The sequence below is a fragment of the Nothobranchius furzeri genome, chromosome 2 (genome assembly GCF_043380555.1).
Source record: "Nothobranchius furzeri strain GRZ-AD chromosome 2, NfurGRZ-RIMD1, whole genome shotgun sequence".
NCBI lineage: Eukaryota > Metazoa > Chordata > Actinopteri > Cyprinodontiformes > Nothobranchiidae > Nothobranchius > Nothobranchius furzeri.
The window spans coordinates 13,605,432-13,623,498 of NC_091742.1; the positions used below are offsets into that span (position 1 = coordinate 13,605,432).

Sequence of the window (18,067 nt, forward strand, 5' to 3'; positions counted from 1 at the left end):
GCAACAAATTATTTAGCTGTCAACCAAGAGTCACTACGTTCTGCTGCAGTTTGCCCATAAAAAGTGCAAACCAAGCTCGTTTGTACTATATCATTAGTGTTGCTTGTTTTGTATATTTTTAGCCATTTGGCAAATGCTTTTATCCAAAGTGGCATACAAGTTAACCAAACATGCATGCCGGTGAGAGGCAAGCAGAGAATCTGGAGTCATCTCATGCATGCAAGATTCAAACATACAACCTTTTTGCTGCAAGGCAAGGGTGCTGAATGCTTCACCGTGCAGCCTGAATGCAGCTTTGTGCAAACAAACAGAATAAAGGAGCAAAAAATAAAATAAAATAAATAAAAAACACTGGGCCAGTGCATTTTGGAGAAATTGGGCCTAATGATCTGAACTAGGTGTGGTAACCCATACCCTGCCTAAATCCAAAGCACTGCTCAGACTAATGGAAAACTGTTATCACAAGTTACCCCCCCCCCCCAAATAGAAACTAAGGTTGATCCAAAAAAAAATTCTGTTCCCAAAAATGTAAAAATGCATCAAATGAGCTGAAGCTATTTCCAGTGAAAAGCAAAGATCTTACCTGTTCATAGAGTGGAATGAATGAATCACAATCATAGCGAACAATTTATTTCCTTTCCTCAAGTCGATTTTATCCTCATATCTTTGGCATCCATAAGCAGAAATTTCAGATATTCTTGTTTCTTTTAAAGAAAAGAAATGGGAGCATCAGCGCATTGAAACGTTAAGATTTTCTATCGAACTTGACCTGCAAGCGAACTCTTCATTCATTAGTTTAGACGAAACTGAAAAGCAAAACTGTCAAAAACTGCAAATGTTTCTTAGTTAAAAGTTTGAAAAATGGAATATTGAAGCTGTTGGGTCAAAAAAGTGAGCTCAGGTTGAAAAAGTGCTAAATGTAGCTGCAATTTACTCTTTAGACACAAAAATGTAAGAAAAAAAGCATCATAATTAAAGTTTAATGAGACAGGGCTTTCTGGTCGGATGCCTTTAAGTTGCAACCTGAACAAAATTTTGTTGAAAAATAAGAAAAAAATAAAAGATAATTATTTTAATTTGAGAAATAACTGTTCTCTCTATTAAAGCAGCCACTTTTTTTTTACTGTATTATTGGGTTAGATTGACAATATACTTCTTTAATGAGCAAGTCGCTCCCAAATTAACTTTTTTGCTGACAAACTATAAAAACAAGTGTCTAATCGTTCTGTAGACACATGTAGTCAATATATTCTGACTGAAACTGTCAGTGTTGTGCTGTCTTCAGGTAAAAACTCTGCACTACATTTGAATTTATATCTTCCATCACTATTGGCTAAGAAGTACCCTATAGCTGTTTTTACAGGACCATAGCGTTTGCAAAACGGGATTTGCCGCGGCTCCATGGGGAGGATAAAGGTCATTTATAAGATCAGCCCGTGGCGGTAATGTGGCGTAATCGTGGCAATTTTATTAAAGATTAGGTGATGGCGGCATAAAGAGGGTATGGGGGCGGTCTCTGCATAACTTGCTTTTTATTGTGATTGAAGCCGTGATCGTTACGTTTTTTTTTAACAAGCAGCTCTTAAAGGTGTCTGTCCCCATCAGTCCCTGTGCAATCTCTGATGATCTGAGCTTCAGCTCTAACAGAGAGGTTCGTGGAGCGCTGCGGCGCTCCAGTTTGCCATGTCAGCTGCTTTGTTCAAAAAGAAAACCTTATTGCCCGTGTTTACTTTCACTTTCAATTAATTTGCCAGCCGGAGCTCAGCAACAACTCCCCACGCCATCATGACATCTGCCTCTTGCACCAGGGCGCACATGACAGACCATTACAGCAATATCACTACAAAGCGAGGTGGAATGAATGCCGCAAAATTCGTGCAACGCCATGCCGGCATGGCGCATTTATAGACATACCATTGCGGTAATATTACGCTGATTTGCCGGCATGGTGTGTCTTGTTAAAGCACCTTATGATGTTAGCGGGTACCGTAAGATGTCACAATGCCGACGTGAGCCCTCTCGGTCCGCCAGGCAACGCCTCCTTGTGGCGCATTTTTCAAACAGGAAATGGGAGTGAAGTAGAACTCTGGAGGCTTACTTTTTAAGCAATAATAAATACATAATAATAAGCTATACTTCAAATATTATCCCTAATTACAAGCATTAAATCCAGATTATTCACCATGTTTACTGCTATTCAGCATGTTTACTGCTATTGTTTTCGGATCAGTGTGCATGCACTTTTTAGAGCTGTTGATGCATTGCTGCATCAAGAGATTAAAGCCAGTTTCTCTTCATACGTGTGCACACAACAGCTAATAAACACGCTGGAGTTTGAAAATATAAAAAGCATTAGTTCACATGCATATATTTAAAGATAATCGCTCGCTTGTGAGTTCATGTGGTTTTTAGTCTATGATGAACAACGTAGAAAGTTATTACAAACTCATAAATGTAATTTACTTACCACTCACAGGTCTTTTCACTGCCTAATAGCGAGTTTCAAATTTGAAGAATGAAAGCGTGCAGCAAATAATACCAAATATGAACACCTATACAAACATCACAAGGAGTATTTGTTCCATCAGCACTGCACTGGTTATGATGAATGCATTTATTTTCAAACTCCAAGGTTCATAAGTGGCTGTCAAACAGAACCACAACCCTGGAGGAGGAGATAGTTTTACACCTTTTATCCGGTAGAGGTGGCGCTGAAGGAGGCGAAGCATGCTGAGAGCCGATGCAGGTTCCTGCTCCTACTGTTCCTCTAACGTGTTGTCATCCATGTCGACAGGCACAAACAAATTATGTTTAAAAACAGCAAAGCACATGACTGATGCTAACACTTGTGATTGTTTCATAACTTTTTATAAGAATAAAACTAACTGCAAGCATGCGTGGCGAAGCGGTTCCTGAGGGTGGGCATCGAGGGCGTTGTAGTCTTTTAAATCACTCTTTGAGAGGAAGGTTTTTAGCAAAAAAAAAAAAGAAAATCATTCAGCGGTGGTCACAGTCCACCAAGGTTTCTTTTAAATCAAGGGGGAGCAGCTCCTGGCGGTACATCCTGATGACACTGCAGAAGCTGCACTGCTCTGGTCTCCGTCTTACAGCACAAGGTGGATTTTTGTCCTGCTGAATCTGTTTCTGTTCAGGATTAAACAGAAACGTTTAACTAGAAATACCTTCAACATGGTTCAGCTCTTTTTCTTTCACTCTTTGCTCCACTCTTCCATGTGTTCCATCTATTATGCTAAATTAGTAGGAGGGCTTTTGCTTCGGGAAAGCTGAATGGCTTAGGGGCCCCAAGCTGGACAGAGGCTCTGTATCTTATAATGGATGTATAAATAGTCTGCTGGAGGCAGTTTTGATCCCCAGGAAGCCCACATTTTCAACTAAAGGCATCATCTAGTCAGCACTAAATGTTTTCATCTGAGGCAACACCATCAAAACCCCTTAAAGAGCAAGTCACCCCCAAATCCATTTATTTTCCTGATAAACTCTATAAATGCATGTCTAATCGTGCTGCAGACACGTGTAGTCAGTAGTTTTGCACTTTAGTGCATTTTAGTTAAATTTAAATTTTCTGCCTAAAACTGTCAGCGTTGTGCCGTTGTCAGGTAAAAACTCTGCACTGCATTTGAATTTAAATCTGCCATTGCTATTGGCAAAGAGGTACCCTAGAACGTTAGCTGGTACCATATGATGTCACAATGTCGTTGTGAGCCTGTGTGTGTATGTGTGTGTGTATTTGTTAGCGGCTCCACCCTCTCGGTGTGCTACAACAGCATTTGTTGCATTTTTCAAACAGGAAGTGGGAGTGGAGTAATACTCTGGTGGGTGACTTGCTCTTTAAATACTTTCAAAACCAACCCATCCTTAAACAGGACATGTGGGAATGTTCTCGACATAACACCTAATGTCAACTTTCGCATGCACCGGATCATTTATTTAGATCAGAAGAAGAAGAAGAAGAAGAAGAAGAAGAAGAAGAAGAAGAAGAAGAAGAAGAAGAAGAAGAAGATTTTTTGGAATTGTACCTTTCTAGATAAAACGTTGTCCCACATGGTGCTGTGTTAGGGCTTCTACTGCTCCTCCTTGCTCCCGCTCCAACTGAACCTACAATAGCAAATCTAAAAAACAAGCTAGCTTAAAACCTATTTTTTCATGCCTCTTAACAATGTTCCAACATAGAAGTGTTGCTATAAATAATTTTGTGGAGATAAATAAAAATAAATTCTCAGCTTTTTGAAACAATCTTATCTGAAACTGACACAAAAGACAAGCTATCTTGTGACAGCTGGAAGTTACACACAGATGGTGGCTCCATCAGCAAAAGGTGCAAGAACTACAGAAAAAACCAAACATGAACATTTTAATAGACAACACATATGAGAAAGCACATACATAATAAAAACATTTATAATATTGTTTGATCTAAAATGTGTAAAATGTTTGTTTTGATTGTTTTTATTTTATTGTATTTAACAAGGTGTGGAACACTGAAACTGTTTATTTCTGATTGTAACGGATCACTTTGAGTGTTTCATGCAGACTGAACATGAAAAAAGTCTCCTACACCTGTCTCCTGCATTAGCTTCAGATAGAAAACAAACGGTGAAATTCTAGGATTAGAAAAGTCTGATAGATCTACATCACACTGTCACTAACATTCATGAGCCGTTTTTACAAAACAATGCTGTCAATTTTCTGCCACACCGTGGCAGCATCTGGGAGCCTTAGGTTGTTAATAAGTGGTCGGACTGTGGTGGTAATGTTGTGCAATCATGTCCTTTTTTAACAAAATATCTCACAATGGTGGTATGAAGGGGGTATGGGGGCTGTCTTTGTGCTACCACAGACTTCTGTTTAATCAAATGCGGAGAAGCTCCTGGAGTGTGCAGCCGTTTTTCTAGTTCAAAATGTAAAACTTGCAACCCGTGGTTTCTTTTATTTTCAATAGTTCCCAGCCCAAGCTCGGCAGTAACTCCTCATGTGATGAGGACATTTCCCTCTGTTGCACCACGGCGCAATCGCCATTTTTTAGATTTACTACTGCAGCTCTCTCTACGCAGGGTTGTGTCAGTCAACACTGCGTCGCCTACAGGTTGTGCAGAACAGCGCTGCCAGGTTCCTGACTGGGACCAGGAAACGGGACCACATCAGTCCAGTTCTGGCCTCCCTGCACTGGCTTCCGATTTCCTATCGCTCACAATTCAAAATACTCGTCTTTGTTTATCATTTCTTCCAGGGTGGTGCTCCCCCCTATCTGGCCACACTCCTGAACAGACACTCCCCATCACGCGCTCTGCGCTCCTCTGACCAAGGCCTGCTCGCTGTCCCTCGGTCTAGGTGTCGTACCCGTGGGGACCGGGCTTTCTCAGTCCTAGCACCGTTACTCTGGAACCAGTTGCCACCCTCAGTTAGGCTGTCCCCTTCTCTGCCAGTCTTTAAGAATCACCTAAAAAAACAACTCCTCCGCTTGGCGTTTCCAGAACATGTTTGATTATGGCCCTCTATTATGTTGAATCCATTCCACAGTTTTCATTGGTACACTCAATCCATCCACTCAATCCAATTGTGTTTCACACATTTGTATTTTACCGGAATGTTTCATCTATCTTGTTATTTCCATTTTGTATTTTGTAATTTGTATTTTGTAATTTGAATTTCTTTTATTGTTGATTTATTCAGTATAATTACTTACAACTGTACCATGTTCAGCGCTTTGGGCTTCCTGACAGGGTTGCGGAAGGCGCTTTATAAATAAAGCTTTGATTGATTGATTGATTGATTGACTACAACTACCAAGCAAGGCATAACGTATGCCGCAACATTCGCTCGTTGCCATGATATGGACTCAACTACATTGGGAAGGCTGTTGTTGGTTTAGCATCCAGGAAACAGCAGAGAACGTCTGGCTAGTAGAAGCTAACCGTTAGTATTAGCAACTCCCCCCACAGGCAGAAATGGAAAATGATCAATATTTTGTTTGGTTTTCATGTTAGGCAAAATGTCATTGTTGTTTTGTTGTTCATATATTTATAAAGTTGTATCTTTCTGTTTGATTATAACTTGTTTGTGTTTTAGATTGTTCTTTAAAGGTTTGCTGTAACTTTCTCAGCAACAACAAACTAAAATAAATACAAACAACTAATAAACTGTATTAATAAAAACCGGAAATGATCATAAATCACAGACTTTTTATTACAGTTTCGCTTCATTTTCAATCAGCTCCTTTTTCGTGACGTCACTACGTCGCCCTCTCTCGCTCTCACTCTCTCTCGCTCTCTCTCCGCCTCGCGCTCCCTCACTCACTCCGCGTGAAACAAAGTGTAGTGTCCGCGAGCCTGCAGGAAGCGAAAACCCGGAGAAAGGAGAGAAATGGAGCGACTGAATCTAGAACCAGAGAAGGAATAAAGATATTTACACTTCAAGAAGAACGAGTGAAGAACGGAAGAGAGAACTCAGCGCGAGCAAAACTTTTCAGGCTGAGCCGAGCTCGCGACACCATGGATACACTTTTCTCTGCGGCGCTGGGACTCTTGTTTCTCTGCTCCGGAGGTGTCCACGGCCAATTACCGACAGGTAAGCGCCAGTAAATTACTTTCGTCGTGATGAGAGAAAAAGTTTTCTCGTATTTCGTTCTTCTGGTTTAAAATCCCGACAGGTGAGCGCGAGGCGGGGAAGAAAAGTTGAGTTTAGCTTTGAAGTTGTTCCGGTTTTAAAGCTCCTATTGTGTTTTTAAATAACGACCAGGTGTGAATGGCGCTTTTAAATACAGCGCAGGTGTCCTTTGAACAGCTGACACGTCCGCGAGTCGGATCTGTTCTCACCGCAGCTGTAGGGACTAAAACCGAGTCTCAGGTTGGGTCGGAACCGCTCAAAGGTAGAAGTTGCGACATTTTATTTATATTTGCGTCACAAACAACGACTTCAGAAGAAAAGAGGTTATTTAGGTTGAAGATCAAAGCTTGCGGTGATAATCAGCTGTTGCTCCGGGTTGATGGGACTGAGTAATCGTCCTGCTTCACCGAGCTGCGCAGGAATGAAGAGGAAAAAAAGGAAAACTGATGTTCATATAGAAAAATGTCGGTTATTATCATCTTTAAATTGTTTATTACACCTTCCGGTGTTTATTCCTCATGTTGTAATAATAGAAGTTCCTAATTTTGACATTTATTCTAACCCACGCGCGTAATCGGGCTGTTTGTTCTTCGTTATTCTCGTTTTTCTCTCTAATTTAAAAGTATTTTTTAGACAAAAATGATTTTGTTTTTTGTCTTCGCAAACGTTTATAGTTCATTTTTTTCATCTAAGTTTGTCCGTGCTCTGCGGGATTTTAAGGAATTGCGCAGCAGATTTCTGCGGCGATATTTGACTTGACCCGAGCAGAGGTGACGGAAGTTTGGAGTATTTTGGAAAGTGGATAAACAACAAGAAAGCGGGTGTTTCTTCCTGAGTTGGTGCTCCGACGTGCAGGTAAAGCATCTGCAGCGCGGTTCGGGACGACGCTGTCGCGGAAACGCGCTCAAGTTTCTCCCATTATTGGAGCAGAGCTGGACTCCGTGCGCTTTTCTGCCTCCACACTGTTGGCGTGGCGACAGTGCGTGAACACACACACACACACACACACACACACACACGCACGCACGCACGCACGCACGCACACAGACAGAGAGAGAGACCGCCTCACACACAGATCCTCTCTGAAACCATATAAGGACGCACCACGCTCCAGTTAAGTCCTTGAAATGACCACATTGTACCCCAAAAAACCTCATTTTCTGCTCCAGTATTCGCAGCTCCAGTAATTCAAACTTTATCTGTAAACGTTTTATTACCCCCCCCCCCCCCCCCCCCACACACACACACACACACACCTCCCCCACTTCACCCTGCCTGTAACTACCCCCACCTCCCTGGAGGCCATTTGGTCCTCTGGGTAACAAATGTGAGGAATTTCTTTGAGGCCTCTCTGGGAATGTGAGCACTGTTAATTTGTAAGTAAATACAAGTGACCGTCTCTGCTCTACAAAGCCCAGAGGTGTGGAAGAGGGTTAAAGCGGGTTAGTTATTGCAGGTTAATGTCTAATTCACAAATGCACACAACAAACAGATGAACTGTTAAATAAGAAGCTGCATCAGTTATCGTTTGTCACAAGAACTCATTCTAAGAGTCTAAACATGTCTTTTTTAAATCCTTTTTTCAACGGTGTTTCCCATTTAGACAGAAAATAAGACATTTGACGTAAATCTCCCACAGATCTTTGTTCTTATCTTGCGGTTTTGCAAATATCCAGGCCAGCTAATGATTTATTAAGGCCGTGTGATAAGTGTAAACAAGCTTGTTGCTCTCAGTAGCCGGCTTTATGATCTTTTGACAACTTTCTGAGCTTGTCTCTCTGGTGACACGGGTTCCAGACAGTTGTCTTCAATCTTAATGAAGTGAAATAATTGTTTCCCGTCGGCCTCTCCAGACGAGCAAGGGGGCTGCTCCTCCCAGAAAACGCTGTATCTGAACAGCTTTAATTAGAACTGTACGTTATTTTAGTATTTTAACGTTAGAACCAAGTTGGTTTACTTTTCCGCTCCGTTTAGAAGATGAAATAAAACGGGGTGTTTCAGTGGAGAAAGGGCAATGGAAGCAAAGTCAGAAACATGAGGAGAGGGAGGGGGGATCAAGAAGCCATTGGTTTTTTTGGCCGTGGGCTTCTCCTCCTCTCAAGAGACCATGAAAATGGCAGGAGGGAGTGTGTGTGTGTGTTTGCTCTTGTTCTCTGCTGTCACTTAAAGAGACGGAGGCAGGACGATGCTTTTAAGCCCTCCGGAGAACAGCGGTACAAAGAAATGTTTGCTTCTCATTTAGATTGGTATGAAAATGCCTCCTCATTCTACTCATGCCATGTAAAATGGTGCCAAATCAAAGGCCCGTTTTATTTACTTTCCCGTTAAAAGTAATGCCTCGCTCTGCAGTTCCTCAGATCCATTTTTATGTCTTCTCCTCAAATCAAACGCGCTTTTGCCCAGAGCCAATCTGTTTCTACAGATTTCAATTTAGTGATAGATTAAAGGGAAAAATATCCATCTCTTTGAAAGTACTGGCTGGTTTCCTCAGCTGTGTGGGGATGGAGTCTGTAAAATGTAATTAATCTGTTGAGAGAATTCATTAGCTAATCCCTCATTAGACTGTGTGCAGGAGTGTGATGAAGTATGAATGAATGTGAGGATTTGTGCTTAAGAAAATGGATCGGTGTCACTGAGTTCTGCCTTTCTGTTGGTGACAGGTCAAAATCAGCCAAAGACCGCGCATGAGGTCACTTCCATTTGTAGATCACACGTCCTGGTAGCCATGCAGTTAATGTTGGTGAAGCGTTTATAAACTAACTAGGACTGAAATAGTTCATTCTTTAAATCACTAACAAAAAATATCCTAAGTTATTAGATTTCATGCTGCGTTCTACTCTTTGATCCTGTGTTTCATGGGGATGGCTATTACTGTTGAGCAACGTTTGATTCCACGGTATGGGAGGAAGGAAGAAAATCCAAGAGAAAAGCATCAACGCTTTATTAGTTCACCACAACAGCTCAATGTCAACAGCTATAAACAATGTTCTGTGCAAACGCCTTCAGTCTTTTTGCTCGAGACGGGCAAGATGCAGCATCTTAGGTTTCCTGCTCCTCCACACTGCTGGTCATAAGCAACCCTGCTGCAGCCTGGTGTAGCTAGCGCTAACAACGAGCTAACACTAACGTGAGCTGGTTAATACTAAAATAAACCACAAAGTAAAACGATCCACACTGCTGGACAAATATATAATTACTTACAAGTCCAGTAGCAACAAAGCCAGGTCACCATCAGTCTGTGATTGTGTAGCCTTCTCTAGCTCCCTTTAGCTAGCGTAGGCCGAGCCAATGTTCACTCTGATTTTAGCTCTTTGCTTCATCTCCAGAGACATTACTCTCTTACTTGTACTTCCAGGCTCCGCCATGATGCTAATTGCTAGCATTACAGCTACAGGTTAAGTTCACCTACAGTAGTGCACTTTACCTGTTCCACAAATTGTCAGGGGTGGTTTTTGGCCAGAGGAGGGCTGCAGAGTGGTGTCAAATATGAAAATGGTGAACAATCACTGAAATCAATGTTAAAGCTCTAGCTTAATGTTTAAAAAAATATCGGTTACTTCAAAGGCAAGGTTAGCTGAGAAACGTGTAATACTTGTTATTTTTCAAATATGATTGGTCACGCTAATTTTCACATGCAGTCTATACATGGAAATTGTCTTCTACCCACATTTTCTGCCTTAGCTGCCTGAAGAGAATAAACGTGAAAATGGTTGAGTCAGAAAAAGCAACACAGATGTATGTCACACTGTAAAATTAGCATTCATGGACTCAGCCATCTTGGCTAACAATGTGAGATTCAGCGAGAGAGCAGGGTTCATCTCGGCTAGGAGAGGCTAAACGTTAGCATTAGCAACTCCACATCATAGCGGAACTCCTTCAGGCTTATTATTTGTAGAGATAAGACATTAAGGTTGCATGCTTTTTTTTACCCAAGAAAAAAGAGCAAACGTACCTGCAGGTTTAATCAAAAGATTTACAAAAAGACATAGTAAATATGATTTAAAAGGACATGAATTATTTAATATACTTAGACATAGGATACTCATAAAGGAACATTGTGTGTCCATATTTGGAGTTAAATTGTGGAGTAAATTAAATACTGAAATCAAGAATGCAAAAACAATATTGACTTTCAAAAAAGAGATAAAAAAATGAAATGATTAACTTGTATAGATCTGTTACATAAATGCGTGAGGGGAGGGGGGTTGGGGGGATGAAAGAAGAAAAAAAAAGGGAAAAGGGAGCTAGTCTATGTATGCATATGTATGTATATAGGTCTATAACTTTATGCTTCTCTCTGTGTAACTTTTTTCTCTCTTTTTTTCAATTCATGGGTTGAGGTTGGGTCGGCCAACCAGTCCAGAAACTATATTGTTCAAATTTTATAAGGATCATATGATTGTTTCATTTGTATTAATGTTATTTTAGTTAAAAGGGGCAGATAACATAAGTTTTTCTTCTTTCTGTCCCCTTTTTCATTTTGGCTTGTAGGAATTTAGTTCTGTATTTTTATTTTAATGTAAATAAATGAAAATAAAGAAGAACAAATGGAGGCAGCAGAAGAATTGCATTGCTGTTAGCCAGTCAGAGGCCCAGTGATTGCATATCCCAAATATTAATGAGTAAGACTCCAAATTCAGCTGTTTTCTGCCCCCAACTCCTACAGCTAACTTCTACTTCCTGAAACAGGAGCGCCAGAGCTTTTCTCCACGGAGAACCACTCGCTAGACGTTAATGTAGACCAAAGCAGATGTATGAAAAAATGAGTGTAGACCCATTTTAAAGCACACAGTAAAACTCACTTTACAAACTCCGTCAATCCAAACTCAGCTGTACAAACTTGTCTGGGAAAATTGGCACCTGATACGAAATTAAGCCCATTTTGTGTTTCCAGCATTAAGGGCTAAGAATATAAAACTCAGTGTTTAATAGATATTTTGCATATGGACAAAAATTTACGAATCATCAATGGGCAGAGGGGTGGTACTCAAACCAAGCCCGGTGGCTTTACATCCCATCGGTGCTCAAAAATGTGCAAAAGCTGGTAACTAAGCGTGTTGTATGCAAAGACAACATTTCTAAAGGTGGCGTCTTAGAAATAAACTAATGATGACCTTATGGAGTCATTTTAGCTCGTGAACCTAAATGTAAAACCAACAACAACACACACACGACTAATACTTCAGCCATTTCCCAGGTTCATCTAAGCCTTTTTAACGGTTTCACATAGGATTTTTTACTCACAACTAGTTGGATGGAAGTGTACTAAATGATTTGTTCAGGATTCAAGACTCCATTCTGCAGTTTGATGTGTACAAATCATGGGCCAGCCAAATGAAGTGAACTAAGAAAGTGATGAAGTTCTTTGGAAATGGAGAGAGGCAGCGCATTGAAAACAAATCCCGAGTGGCTGAACCATCACATCCTTGATAAATGATGATACAAGTCCAGTATCATCAATCTCTGCTCCGGCCTGTTTGGCTCTGGTCACAGCTGCTGGTGCGAGGCGGTCTCTCTCTCTCTCTCTCTCTCTCTCTCTCTCTCTCTCTCTCTCTCTCTCTCTCTCTCTCTCTCTCACACACACACACACCCTTATACGCGCGGCTGACTAATGATAAATTAAGTAATCAACACTCAGCGCTGATTCACGACATTATGAAGCATGCACACATATTTTTTGCTTTACAATCAAAGAGCAGCTTCCAGTCACGTGGTTTAGTTTGTGACCTTAAGGAGACGAGCTTTAGAGACATGGCAGGTGAAGACGGATTATTTTTAGAGTGTTAGTTGGAGGAATGCTGGTAACGGTTGAGGTCAAATGTGTGTTTGTGGACTTGGCTTCTGCTTCCGTCATCTCAGGTTGAGAGCAACTTTCCTTGAGTTTTGTGAATCTGCCTTTTTCCAGACCAACACAGTTAAAGACGGTCTTTTGTCCTCTTTGCACCGACTGTTTTTCTCTTGCTTGTGTGAACCTTTTGCATGCTTTCCAGTCTAACTCTGTCCTGTTCTCTGCTTTGCTTCTGTTTGGATGCAGCTCACTTGGGGCGTGCTGAAAAGGGTGAGTTACGACCGTCTGGCCAAGAGCTGAGTCTCATGTTTCATCGTTCAAATAGTGTCCACAGCCTTCACCTCAACTTTCTGTTCCTTTTGTTCATTTGTAAGCGTCTGCTGTAGTGACCGTCACCCCTGCTTTCCTTCCATCTTTCATCCAGACTAATCCGCTCATCAGTTATTTGGATGCTTTCAGACTCACCATAAGTTAAGCCTAGTTTATACTTCTCCATCAGGATGCCGCTTCCTTTAAACTTGTCAACAGCACCGCCATTGCCTCCTCAAAGAATAAGGAGACCAGCTCAGTGACCTGGTGGTAGAGTGTTCGCCCTGAGACTGGGAGATCAGGGTTCGATTCCTGGTTGGGTCATACCAAAGACTTAGAAAAAATGGGACCCAATGCCTCCCTGCTTGACACTCAGCATTAAGGGGTTGGATTGGGGGGTTAAACCACCAAATGGTTCCCGAGCGCGGCTGTGTCTGCAGCTCACTGCTCCCCCAGGGGATGGGTCAAATGCGGAGAACAAATTTCGCACACACATCAGTGATGGGACTTTAACTTTAAGAGAGCTGAAGATATTCATCAGCGCCTCGCTGAAAATGTGAACATTTATTCCCCCGCGACCAAAGGACTACAAAGATACACAGCAGAGGTTTTTACTGGTGGATGGAAATGATGATTTAGAGGTGGTGACTGCATGAGGAGGTGGAGGAGAATGAAGGACAAATTCGTCTGTCTTTAAAAGTCTCTGAGACACGCTATCATGGACCGGATACTTGGCTGTAATGGTGGCAGGACACGCCAGAAAAGCGTTACGCCCTCTGTGGTCCTGGTGGGGAATAGCTTTGCAACACTTCCCAGGTGACGGACACATATAAATCAGCTTGTTTTTAGATGCCGTTCACATCTTGTTGACCAGGGGCGCCTCCAGAAATTTTTGATTGGGGTGGCACACCAAATTGGTCCTTGTGGTAACTCTGGGAGAGTTTAGCCTGTGCCGATGTGCTGCGTTGCACCTTTATTTGTTATCTTAGTTTTGATTAAAATAACAGCAACACAGATCCAAAACATTTAAAATAACAGTACGTATCCAAAACATTTAACTTAAATTTTACAAACACAAACATGTCAGAAATATACATTTCAATTATTTAAAATGTTATCCCTAATTTAATTTAAAAATGTATTGTTTTTAGGTAAATTCACTTGTTGCTGTGTTAAAAAAAACTATGGAGATAAAAACTTTTTAAAATGGTGAGCAGCAGAATGATATGTATTTTTATATTCTCATTTTTTTTTACTCATTAATTGTAATATTTTTATTTTGTTTTACAATTATGTCTTGAATAAACAAGATCAATATATGGTTTGGCTGAATTTTAATATGATTTGTTAACACTGGCTTTTCCTGGAGGGGGCCAGCAATTTTCTAGGGGTGGCCTTGGCCACCCCTGGCCACCCCTTGTGGGTGCCCTTGCTTGTTGAGCTTAAATTAAAGCACAGCTCAGTGATGTTTCATGCTTTTCACCGTGTGAAAATGTTTAGGGAAACTGCCGTCTACTGGACTTTCTTTCTCTTCAACTATTTGATTCGACGCCAGAAGAAAGTTTCTGAGCTGTACGAACCTTGAGGCCGTGTCTGCTGTGATTTTCGTTTTTCTGCAAACTGGAATTGATCTGATGGGATATATGAAGCGCTGATATTCCTGTTTGCTCTCTTTATGACTCTGTCAGTTAATCTGTACGTCATTTGTCTGTGCATCACCCATCCTGTAGTCAGACAGCTGTCGGAAGGGTGGAAGTTTCCAGGTGTTGTTTCGTCAAGCCTCTTCTGTAATAAAGGAGCTCGGAGGAACACCTCCTCTCCCTTTCCTCCTCCTTCTCCTCTCTTGTCTCACATTTCCTGTTTTTTCAGTTATTTTCTCTGTTCATTCATAGTGAACAGTGGTTAACAAGAAAGTAAAACACACGACTGTCGATATGTTTGTTACGCCTGAAGTGTTTTTATACAGATATTAAAAGAAAAAAGCTAAACTAATTTGATTTACTTGTAGTTCTCTAAACATCCAACACTTTTCCCAATTAAGCATGTAAAGTTATGTGCTCCAAAATTCAAGCTGTGGGCTGCTAATAAAACAGAAACATAATGAAAAGACCAGCGGGGCAGAAACACTGTCAATTCTTATTAAGGACGACAGGTTCTTGGTAAAAAGATGTAGTCGTGTTCTACATCTGCTCTCACTAATTTCAGTAGATTTCACTCAACGCGGTACCTGAGATGAGGTTTCCTCCGGACCTGGGCAGGTTTTTAATGAATTACCGGTGTTTTTTTCTTTCTTTTCAGTGATTAAAGAAAAAAGTCTCAACGTGACAAAATGCAAAATTCAATGATCAAAAATGTATTTTCAATGCATTATTTCAGAGATTAGAAAACAGTTTTCCTTTTAGAACACAAAACGACTCTTCAGAGGGAAGTCGCGTTTTTTATTCGGGGTTAGGGTTGTCACAGTATGAAAATTTAACCTCACGGTTATTGCGACCAAAATTATCACAGTTTTCGGTATTATCGAAGTATTTTTTTTAAAAGTGTTACATTTTCAGACAAGTAACCTGTATATCAGGAAAATGTTGTCCTCAGTTTGTGTCTAAATTTTGCCTAAAATTAGTTATTTTGTAATTATGTGTATTTGTTTACATTTTTCCCCTTTAGTCTTTAAAATACCAATATTTGCCCATAACTTCTTATTTTTTGACTGTTTGATGTCATCATTTAAAAATATTAGATCAGTTGCTACTCAGTACTCAAGTAGCCTTCTAATCAGATTTTTTTTTTTTACCCTTACTTGAGTAATAAACCCTACATCAGGAAAATATCCTCGGTTTGTGTCCTTCCAGTGAGCTTTGCAGATTTGGGAAAATGTCATCAGGCAGTAATCTTTGTTAAATTCATAATTATTCTCGGAGAGACACCAACTCTTCTCTGCCCCTGGGAGCCCCGTAATGCATAGCGTCATTTCAACATGGGGGTGTCCGCAACACGGTTTATATGCAGGTAGCGGCGCTGCGGCTACTTTATATAGCGACTCGTTGCATTCTCCCTCAACCCAAATCCTCGGATCACGCATTTTAGCTAAAACGCTAACGTTAGCTTGCCTTGCGTTGACTGTAGAGTTGTGGGTGATGGTCACGCAGATGTGTCATGAGATTTGAAGTGTTGCTGCCTTTCACAGACACTTTTTCTGCACGTGCTGCAAACAGGATAGCCGTCTTCTATCAGCTGTCCCTCTGCATTCTTCAAATATCCAAAAGATGCCCGTACTTCCCACTTTGTCTTCTTTGAGGGATAATAAATGTCCTGAGCGCTGCCATCTCCTCCTTTGGCCATTATTTCTGCTTTAGCTTCCAAGAAAGTTTTGGTTGTAAACAACAAAGTGCGCATGTGCCACAGGCAACTTCAGCAGATGATACAGTGGCTGGTAAAGGTCACCACGCCTACACCGCAGCCACGGTAATCCACTGAGATAATATAGTTTTTTAAAAACAAGACAGTTATTATTATTGTCAACTTTTCTACCGGGGTTTACCGCTACACCGGTTACCGTTACAACCCTTATCGGGGTAGGGTGGAAGAATTATGAGTTAGCTGCAGCAGAGCTGAACGGGGCCGAGCAATGAAAAGTTTCACCACCTAAACTGACTCGAACCTCCATCAACAACTTTGGTTTCACACGGCATCGCTTTACCGTGCTGCAGTCACACGGACCTAGTCTGCAGCTTGGGTTGAAACACAGCTGTTCCTTAAACTAACAGCTAAAAAGTCCTTTCATGTTTATGTCCCCAAGCTTCCTCTACTTCAGTTGTTCTGAAGTTGGGCCATTCATAAAAATGTTCCAAGCCACGTTCGTCAGAACACAAAATGTTGATGAGCAACAAATTTACTCGTGGTGTTTGGTGGATTGCACCTTGAAGCGTACGTCCAATCACGATCATTCTTACTCAGTTTGTGGAAGCAGATTTATCGGTATTTCTGACCCGTCGGCTAATGATTGAAGCTTTTGCTTGAGCAGAAGGGGTGATGCTTGGATGGAGCACGGTGAATGTAAAGACACAAGAGTGTTGCTGAGGCTCTGTTGGAGTTGGCTAGACCCACCTGCAGAGCTTCTGCCACGGTCCGTCTAGATTTCCAGGCTAATGGTAAATGGCCTGTATTTGATATAGCACCTTCTAGAGTCCTGGAACCCCCCAAGGCGCTTTACAACACAATCAGTCATTCACCCATTCACACACACATTCACACGCTGGTGGGGATGAGCTACGATGTAGCCACAGCTGCCCTGGGGCGCACTGACAGAGGCGAGGCTGCCGGGCAGTGGCGCCACCGGTCCCTCCGACCACCACCAGCAGGCAAGGTGGGTTAAGTGTCTTGCCCAAGGACACAACAGTAACAGACTGAGTGGGGCTCAAACCTGCAACCTTCAGATTACGAGGTGAATACTTAACTCCTGTGCCACCGTCACCGTAATGCATAATTTCATTATTTAGAAAATGTTCTAGTTGTGAATTTGTCACTCTCCCTACATTCCCTATTTGTTTCTTTATTTCCTGTGCAGGTTGTTGTGAATGCATGTCTTTACTTGTTTTTTTGCGAAGGTGGGGACCTTTCATGAAGTACTCATCACGTATAAATCTAAGAAGAACATGATTTCAAGAGTTTCCGTTCTGGACAAGTTCCTGTTCAGATTGTAGCAAATGTTTGATGTGACCGAGTCTGAGCCGAACCGGTGGAGATGAGTGCTGGGGGGTTTTCATGGGTAAAGTTCGACCTAAACCTGTTTCGTTTCTCTTAGTTTGCTTCCTCCAGTTAAATGACATTAAAACAAAGATTTGTTAATTGGGTCTGAATCTGTCGCTCTATATAAAGACATTTTATAGGAAGAAAAAGCATTCAGGCAACAGTTTATTCTGCTTCACTTTAGGCGGTCGTTCTGTTTTGAGTAAATGTGACAGCCAAAGTGTGTGTACCCTCAGGTTGGCTGGAAAGCCTCGTGGCTCCCGTGGACACTGGCTGGAAAGGTCTCCATTAATTCAGTTATGAAGACATCTGTCATGGAAATGCAAAGTGTAATCGCACACGCATGTTCAGAACAGCACCCAACAGCTATCTACATGCATTTAAACAGAAGCACACGCTTGTGTTTCATAGTAACACCCCTCAGGATGCTTCAATCACTCTCACCAAACACGTTCTCACGTTTTTCTGTTTAGAAAGACAGTTTCCACTCTCCTTATGTTCCTTTCTAACGATTCTTTAAGCTGATTTGGGATCAGAAGTAGTGGAAAGCTTTTGCGATGTAAAAACCCTTCCTGTGTGTGCGTGGAAATCAGGGGCTTA

General features: G+C 41.5%; 1 protein-coding gene across 20 annotated transcripts in view; it reads left to right on the forward strand.

Annotated features, from left to right (window-relative positions):
• Nucleotides 1-6,252: 6,252 nt before the first annotated feature.
• The window catches only part of LOC107377831 (protein tyrosine phosphatase receptor type K), a 148,950-nt gene continuing 137,135 nt past the window's right edge, over nt 6,253-18,067 (forward strand). For 18 of the 20 annotated variants that reach the window (XM_015947708.3, XM_015947711.3, XM_015947710.3 and 15 more), the window contains exons 1-2: nt 6,253-6,585; nt 12,659-12,682. In XM_015947708.3, the coding sequence (XP_015803194.1) occupies nt 6,510-6,585; nt 12,659-12,682 (100 nt within the window). In that variant the 5' untranslated portion in view covers nt 6,253-6,509. The remainder of the gene's footprint in view (nt 6,586-12,658; nt 12,683-18,067) is intronic. The other 2 variants (XM_015947713.3, XM_054748145.2) reach the window with 2 other exon arrangements.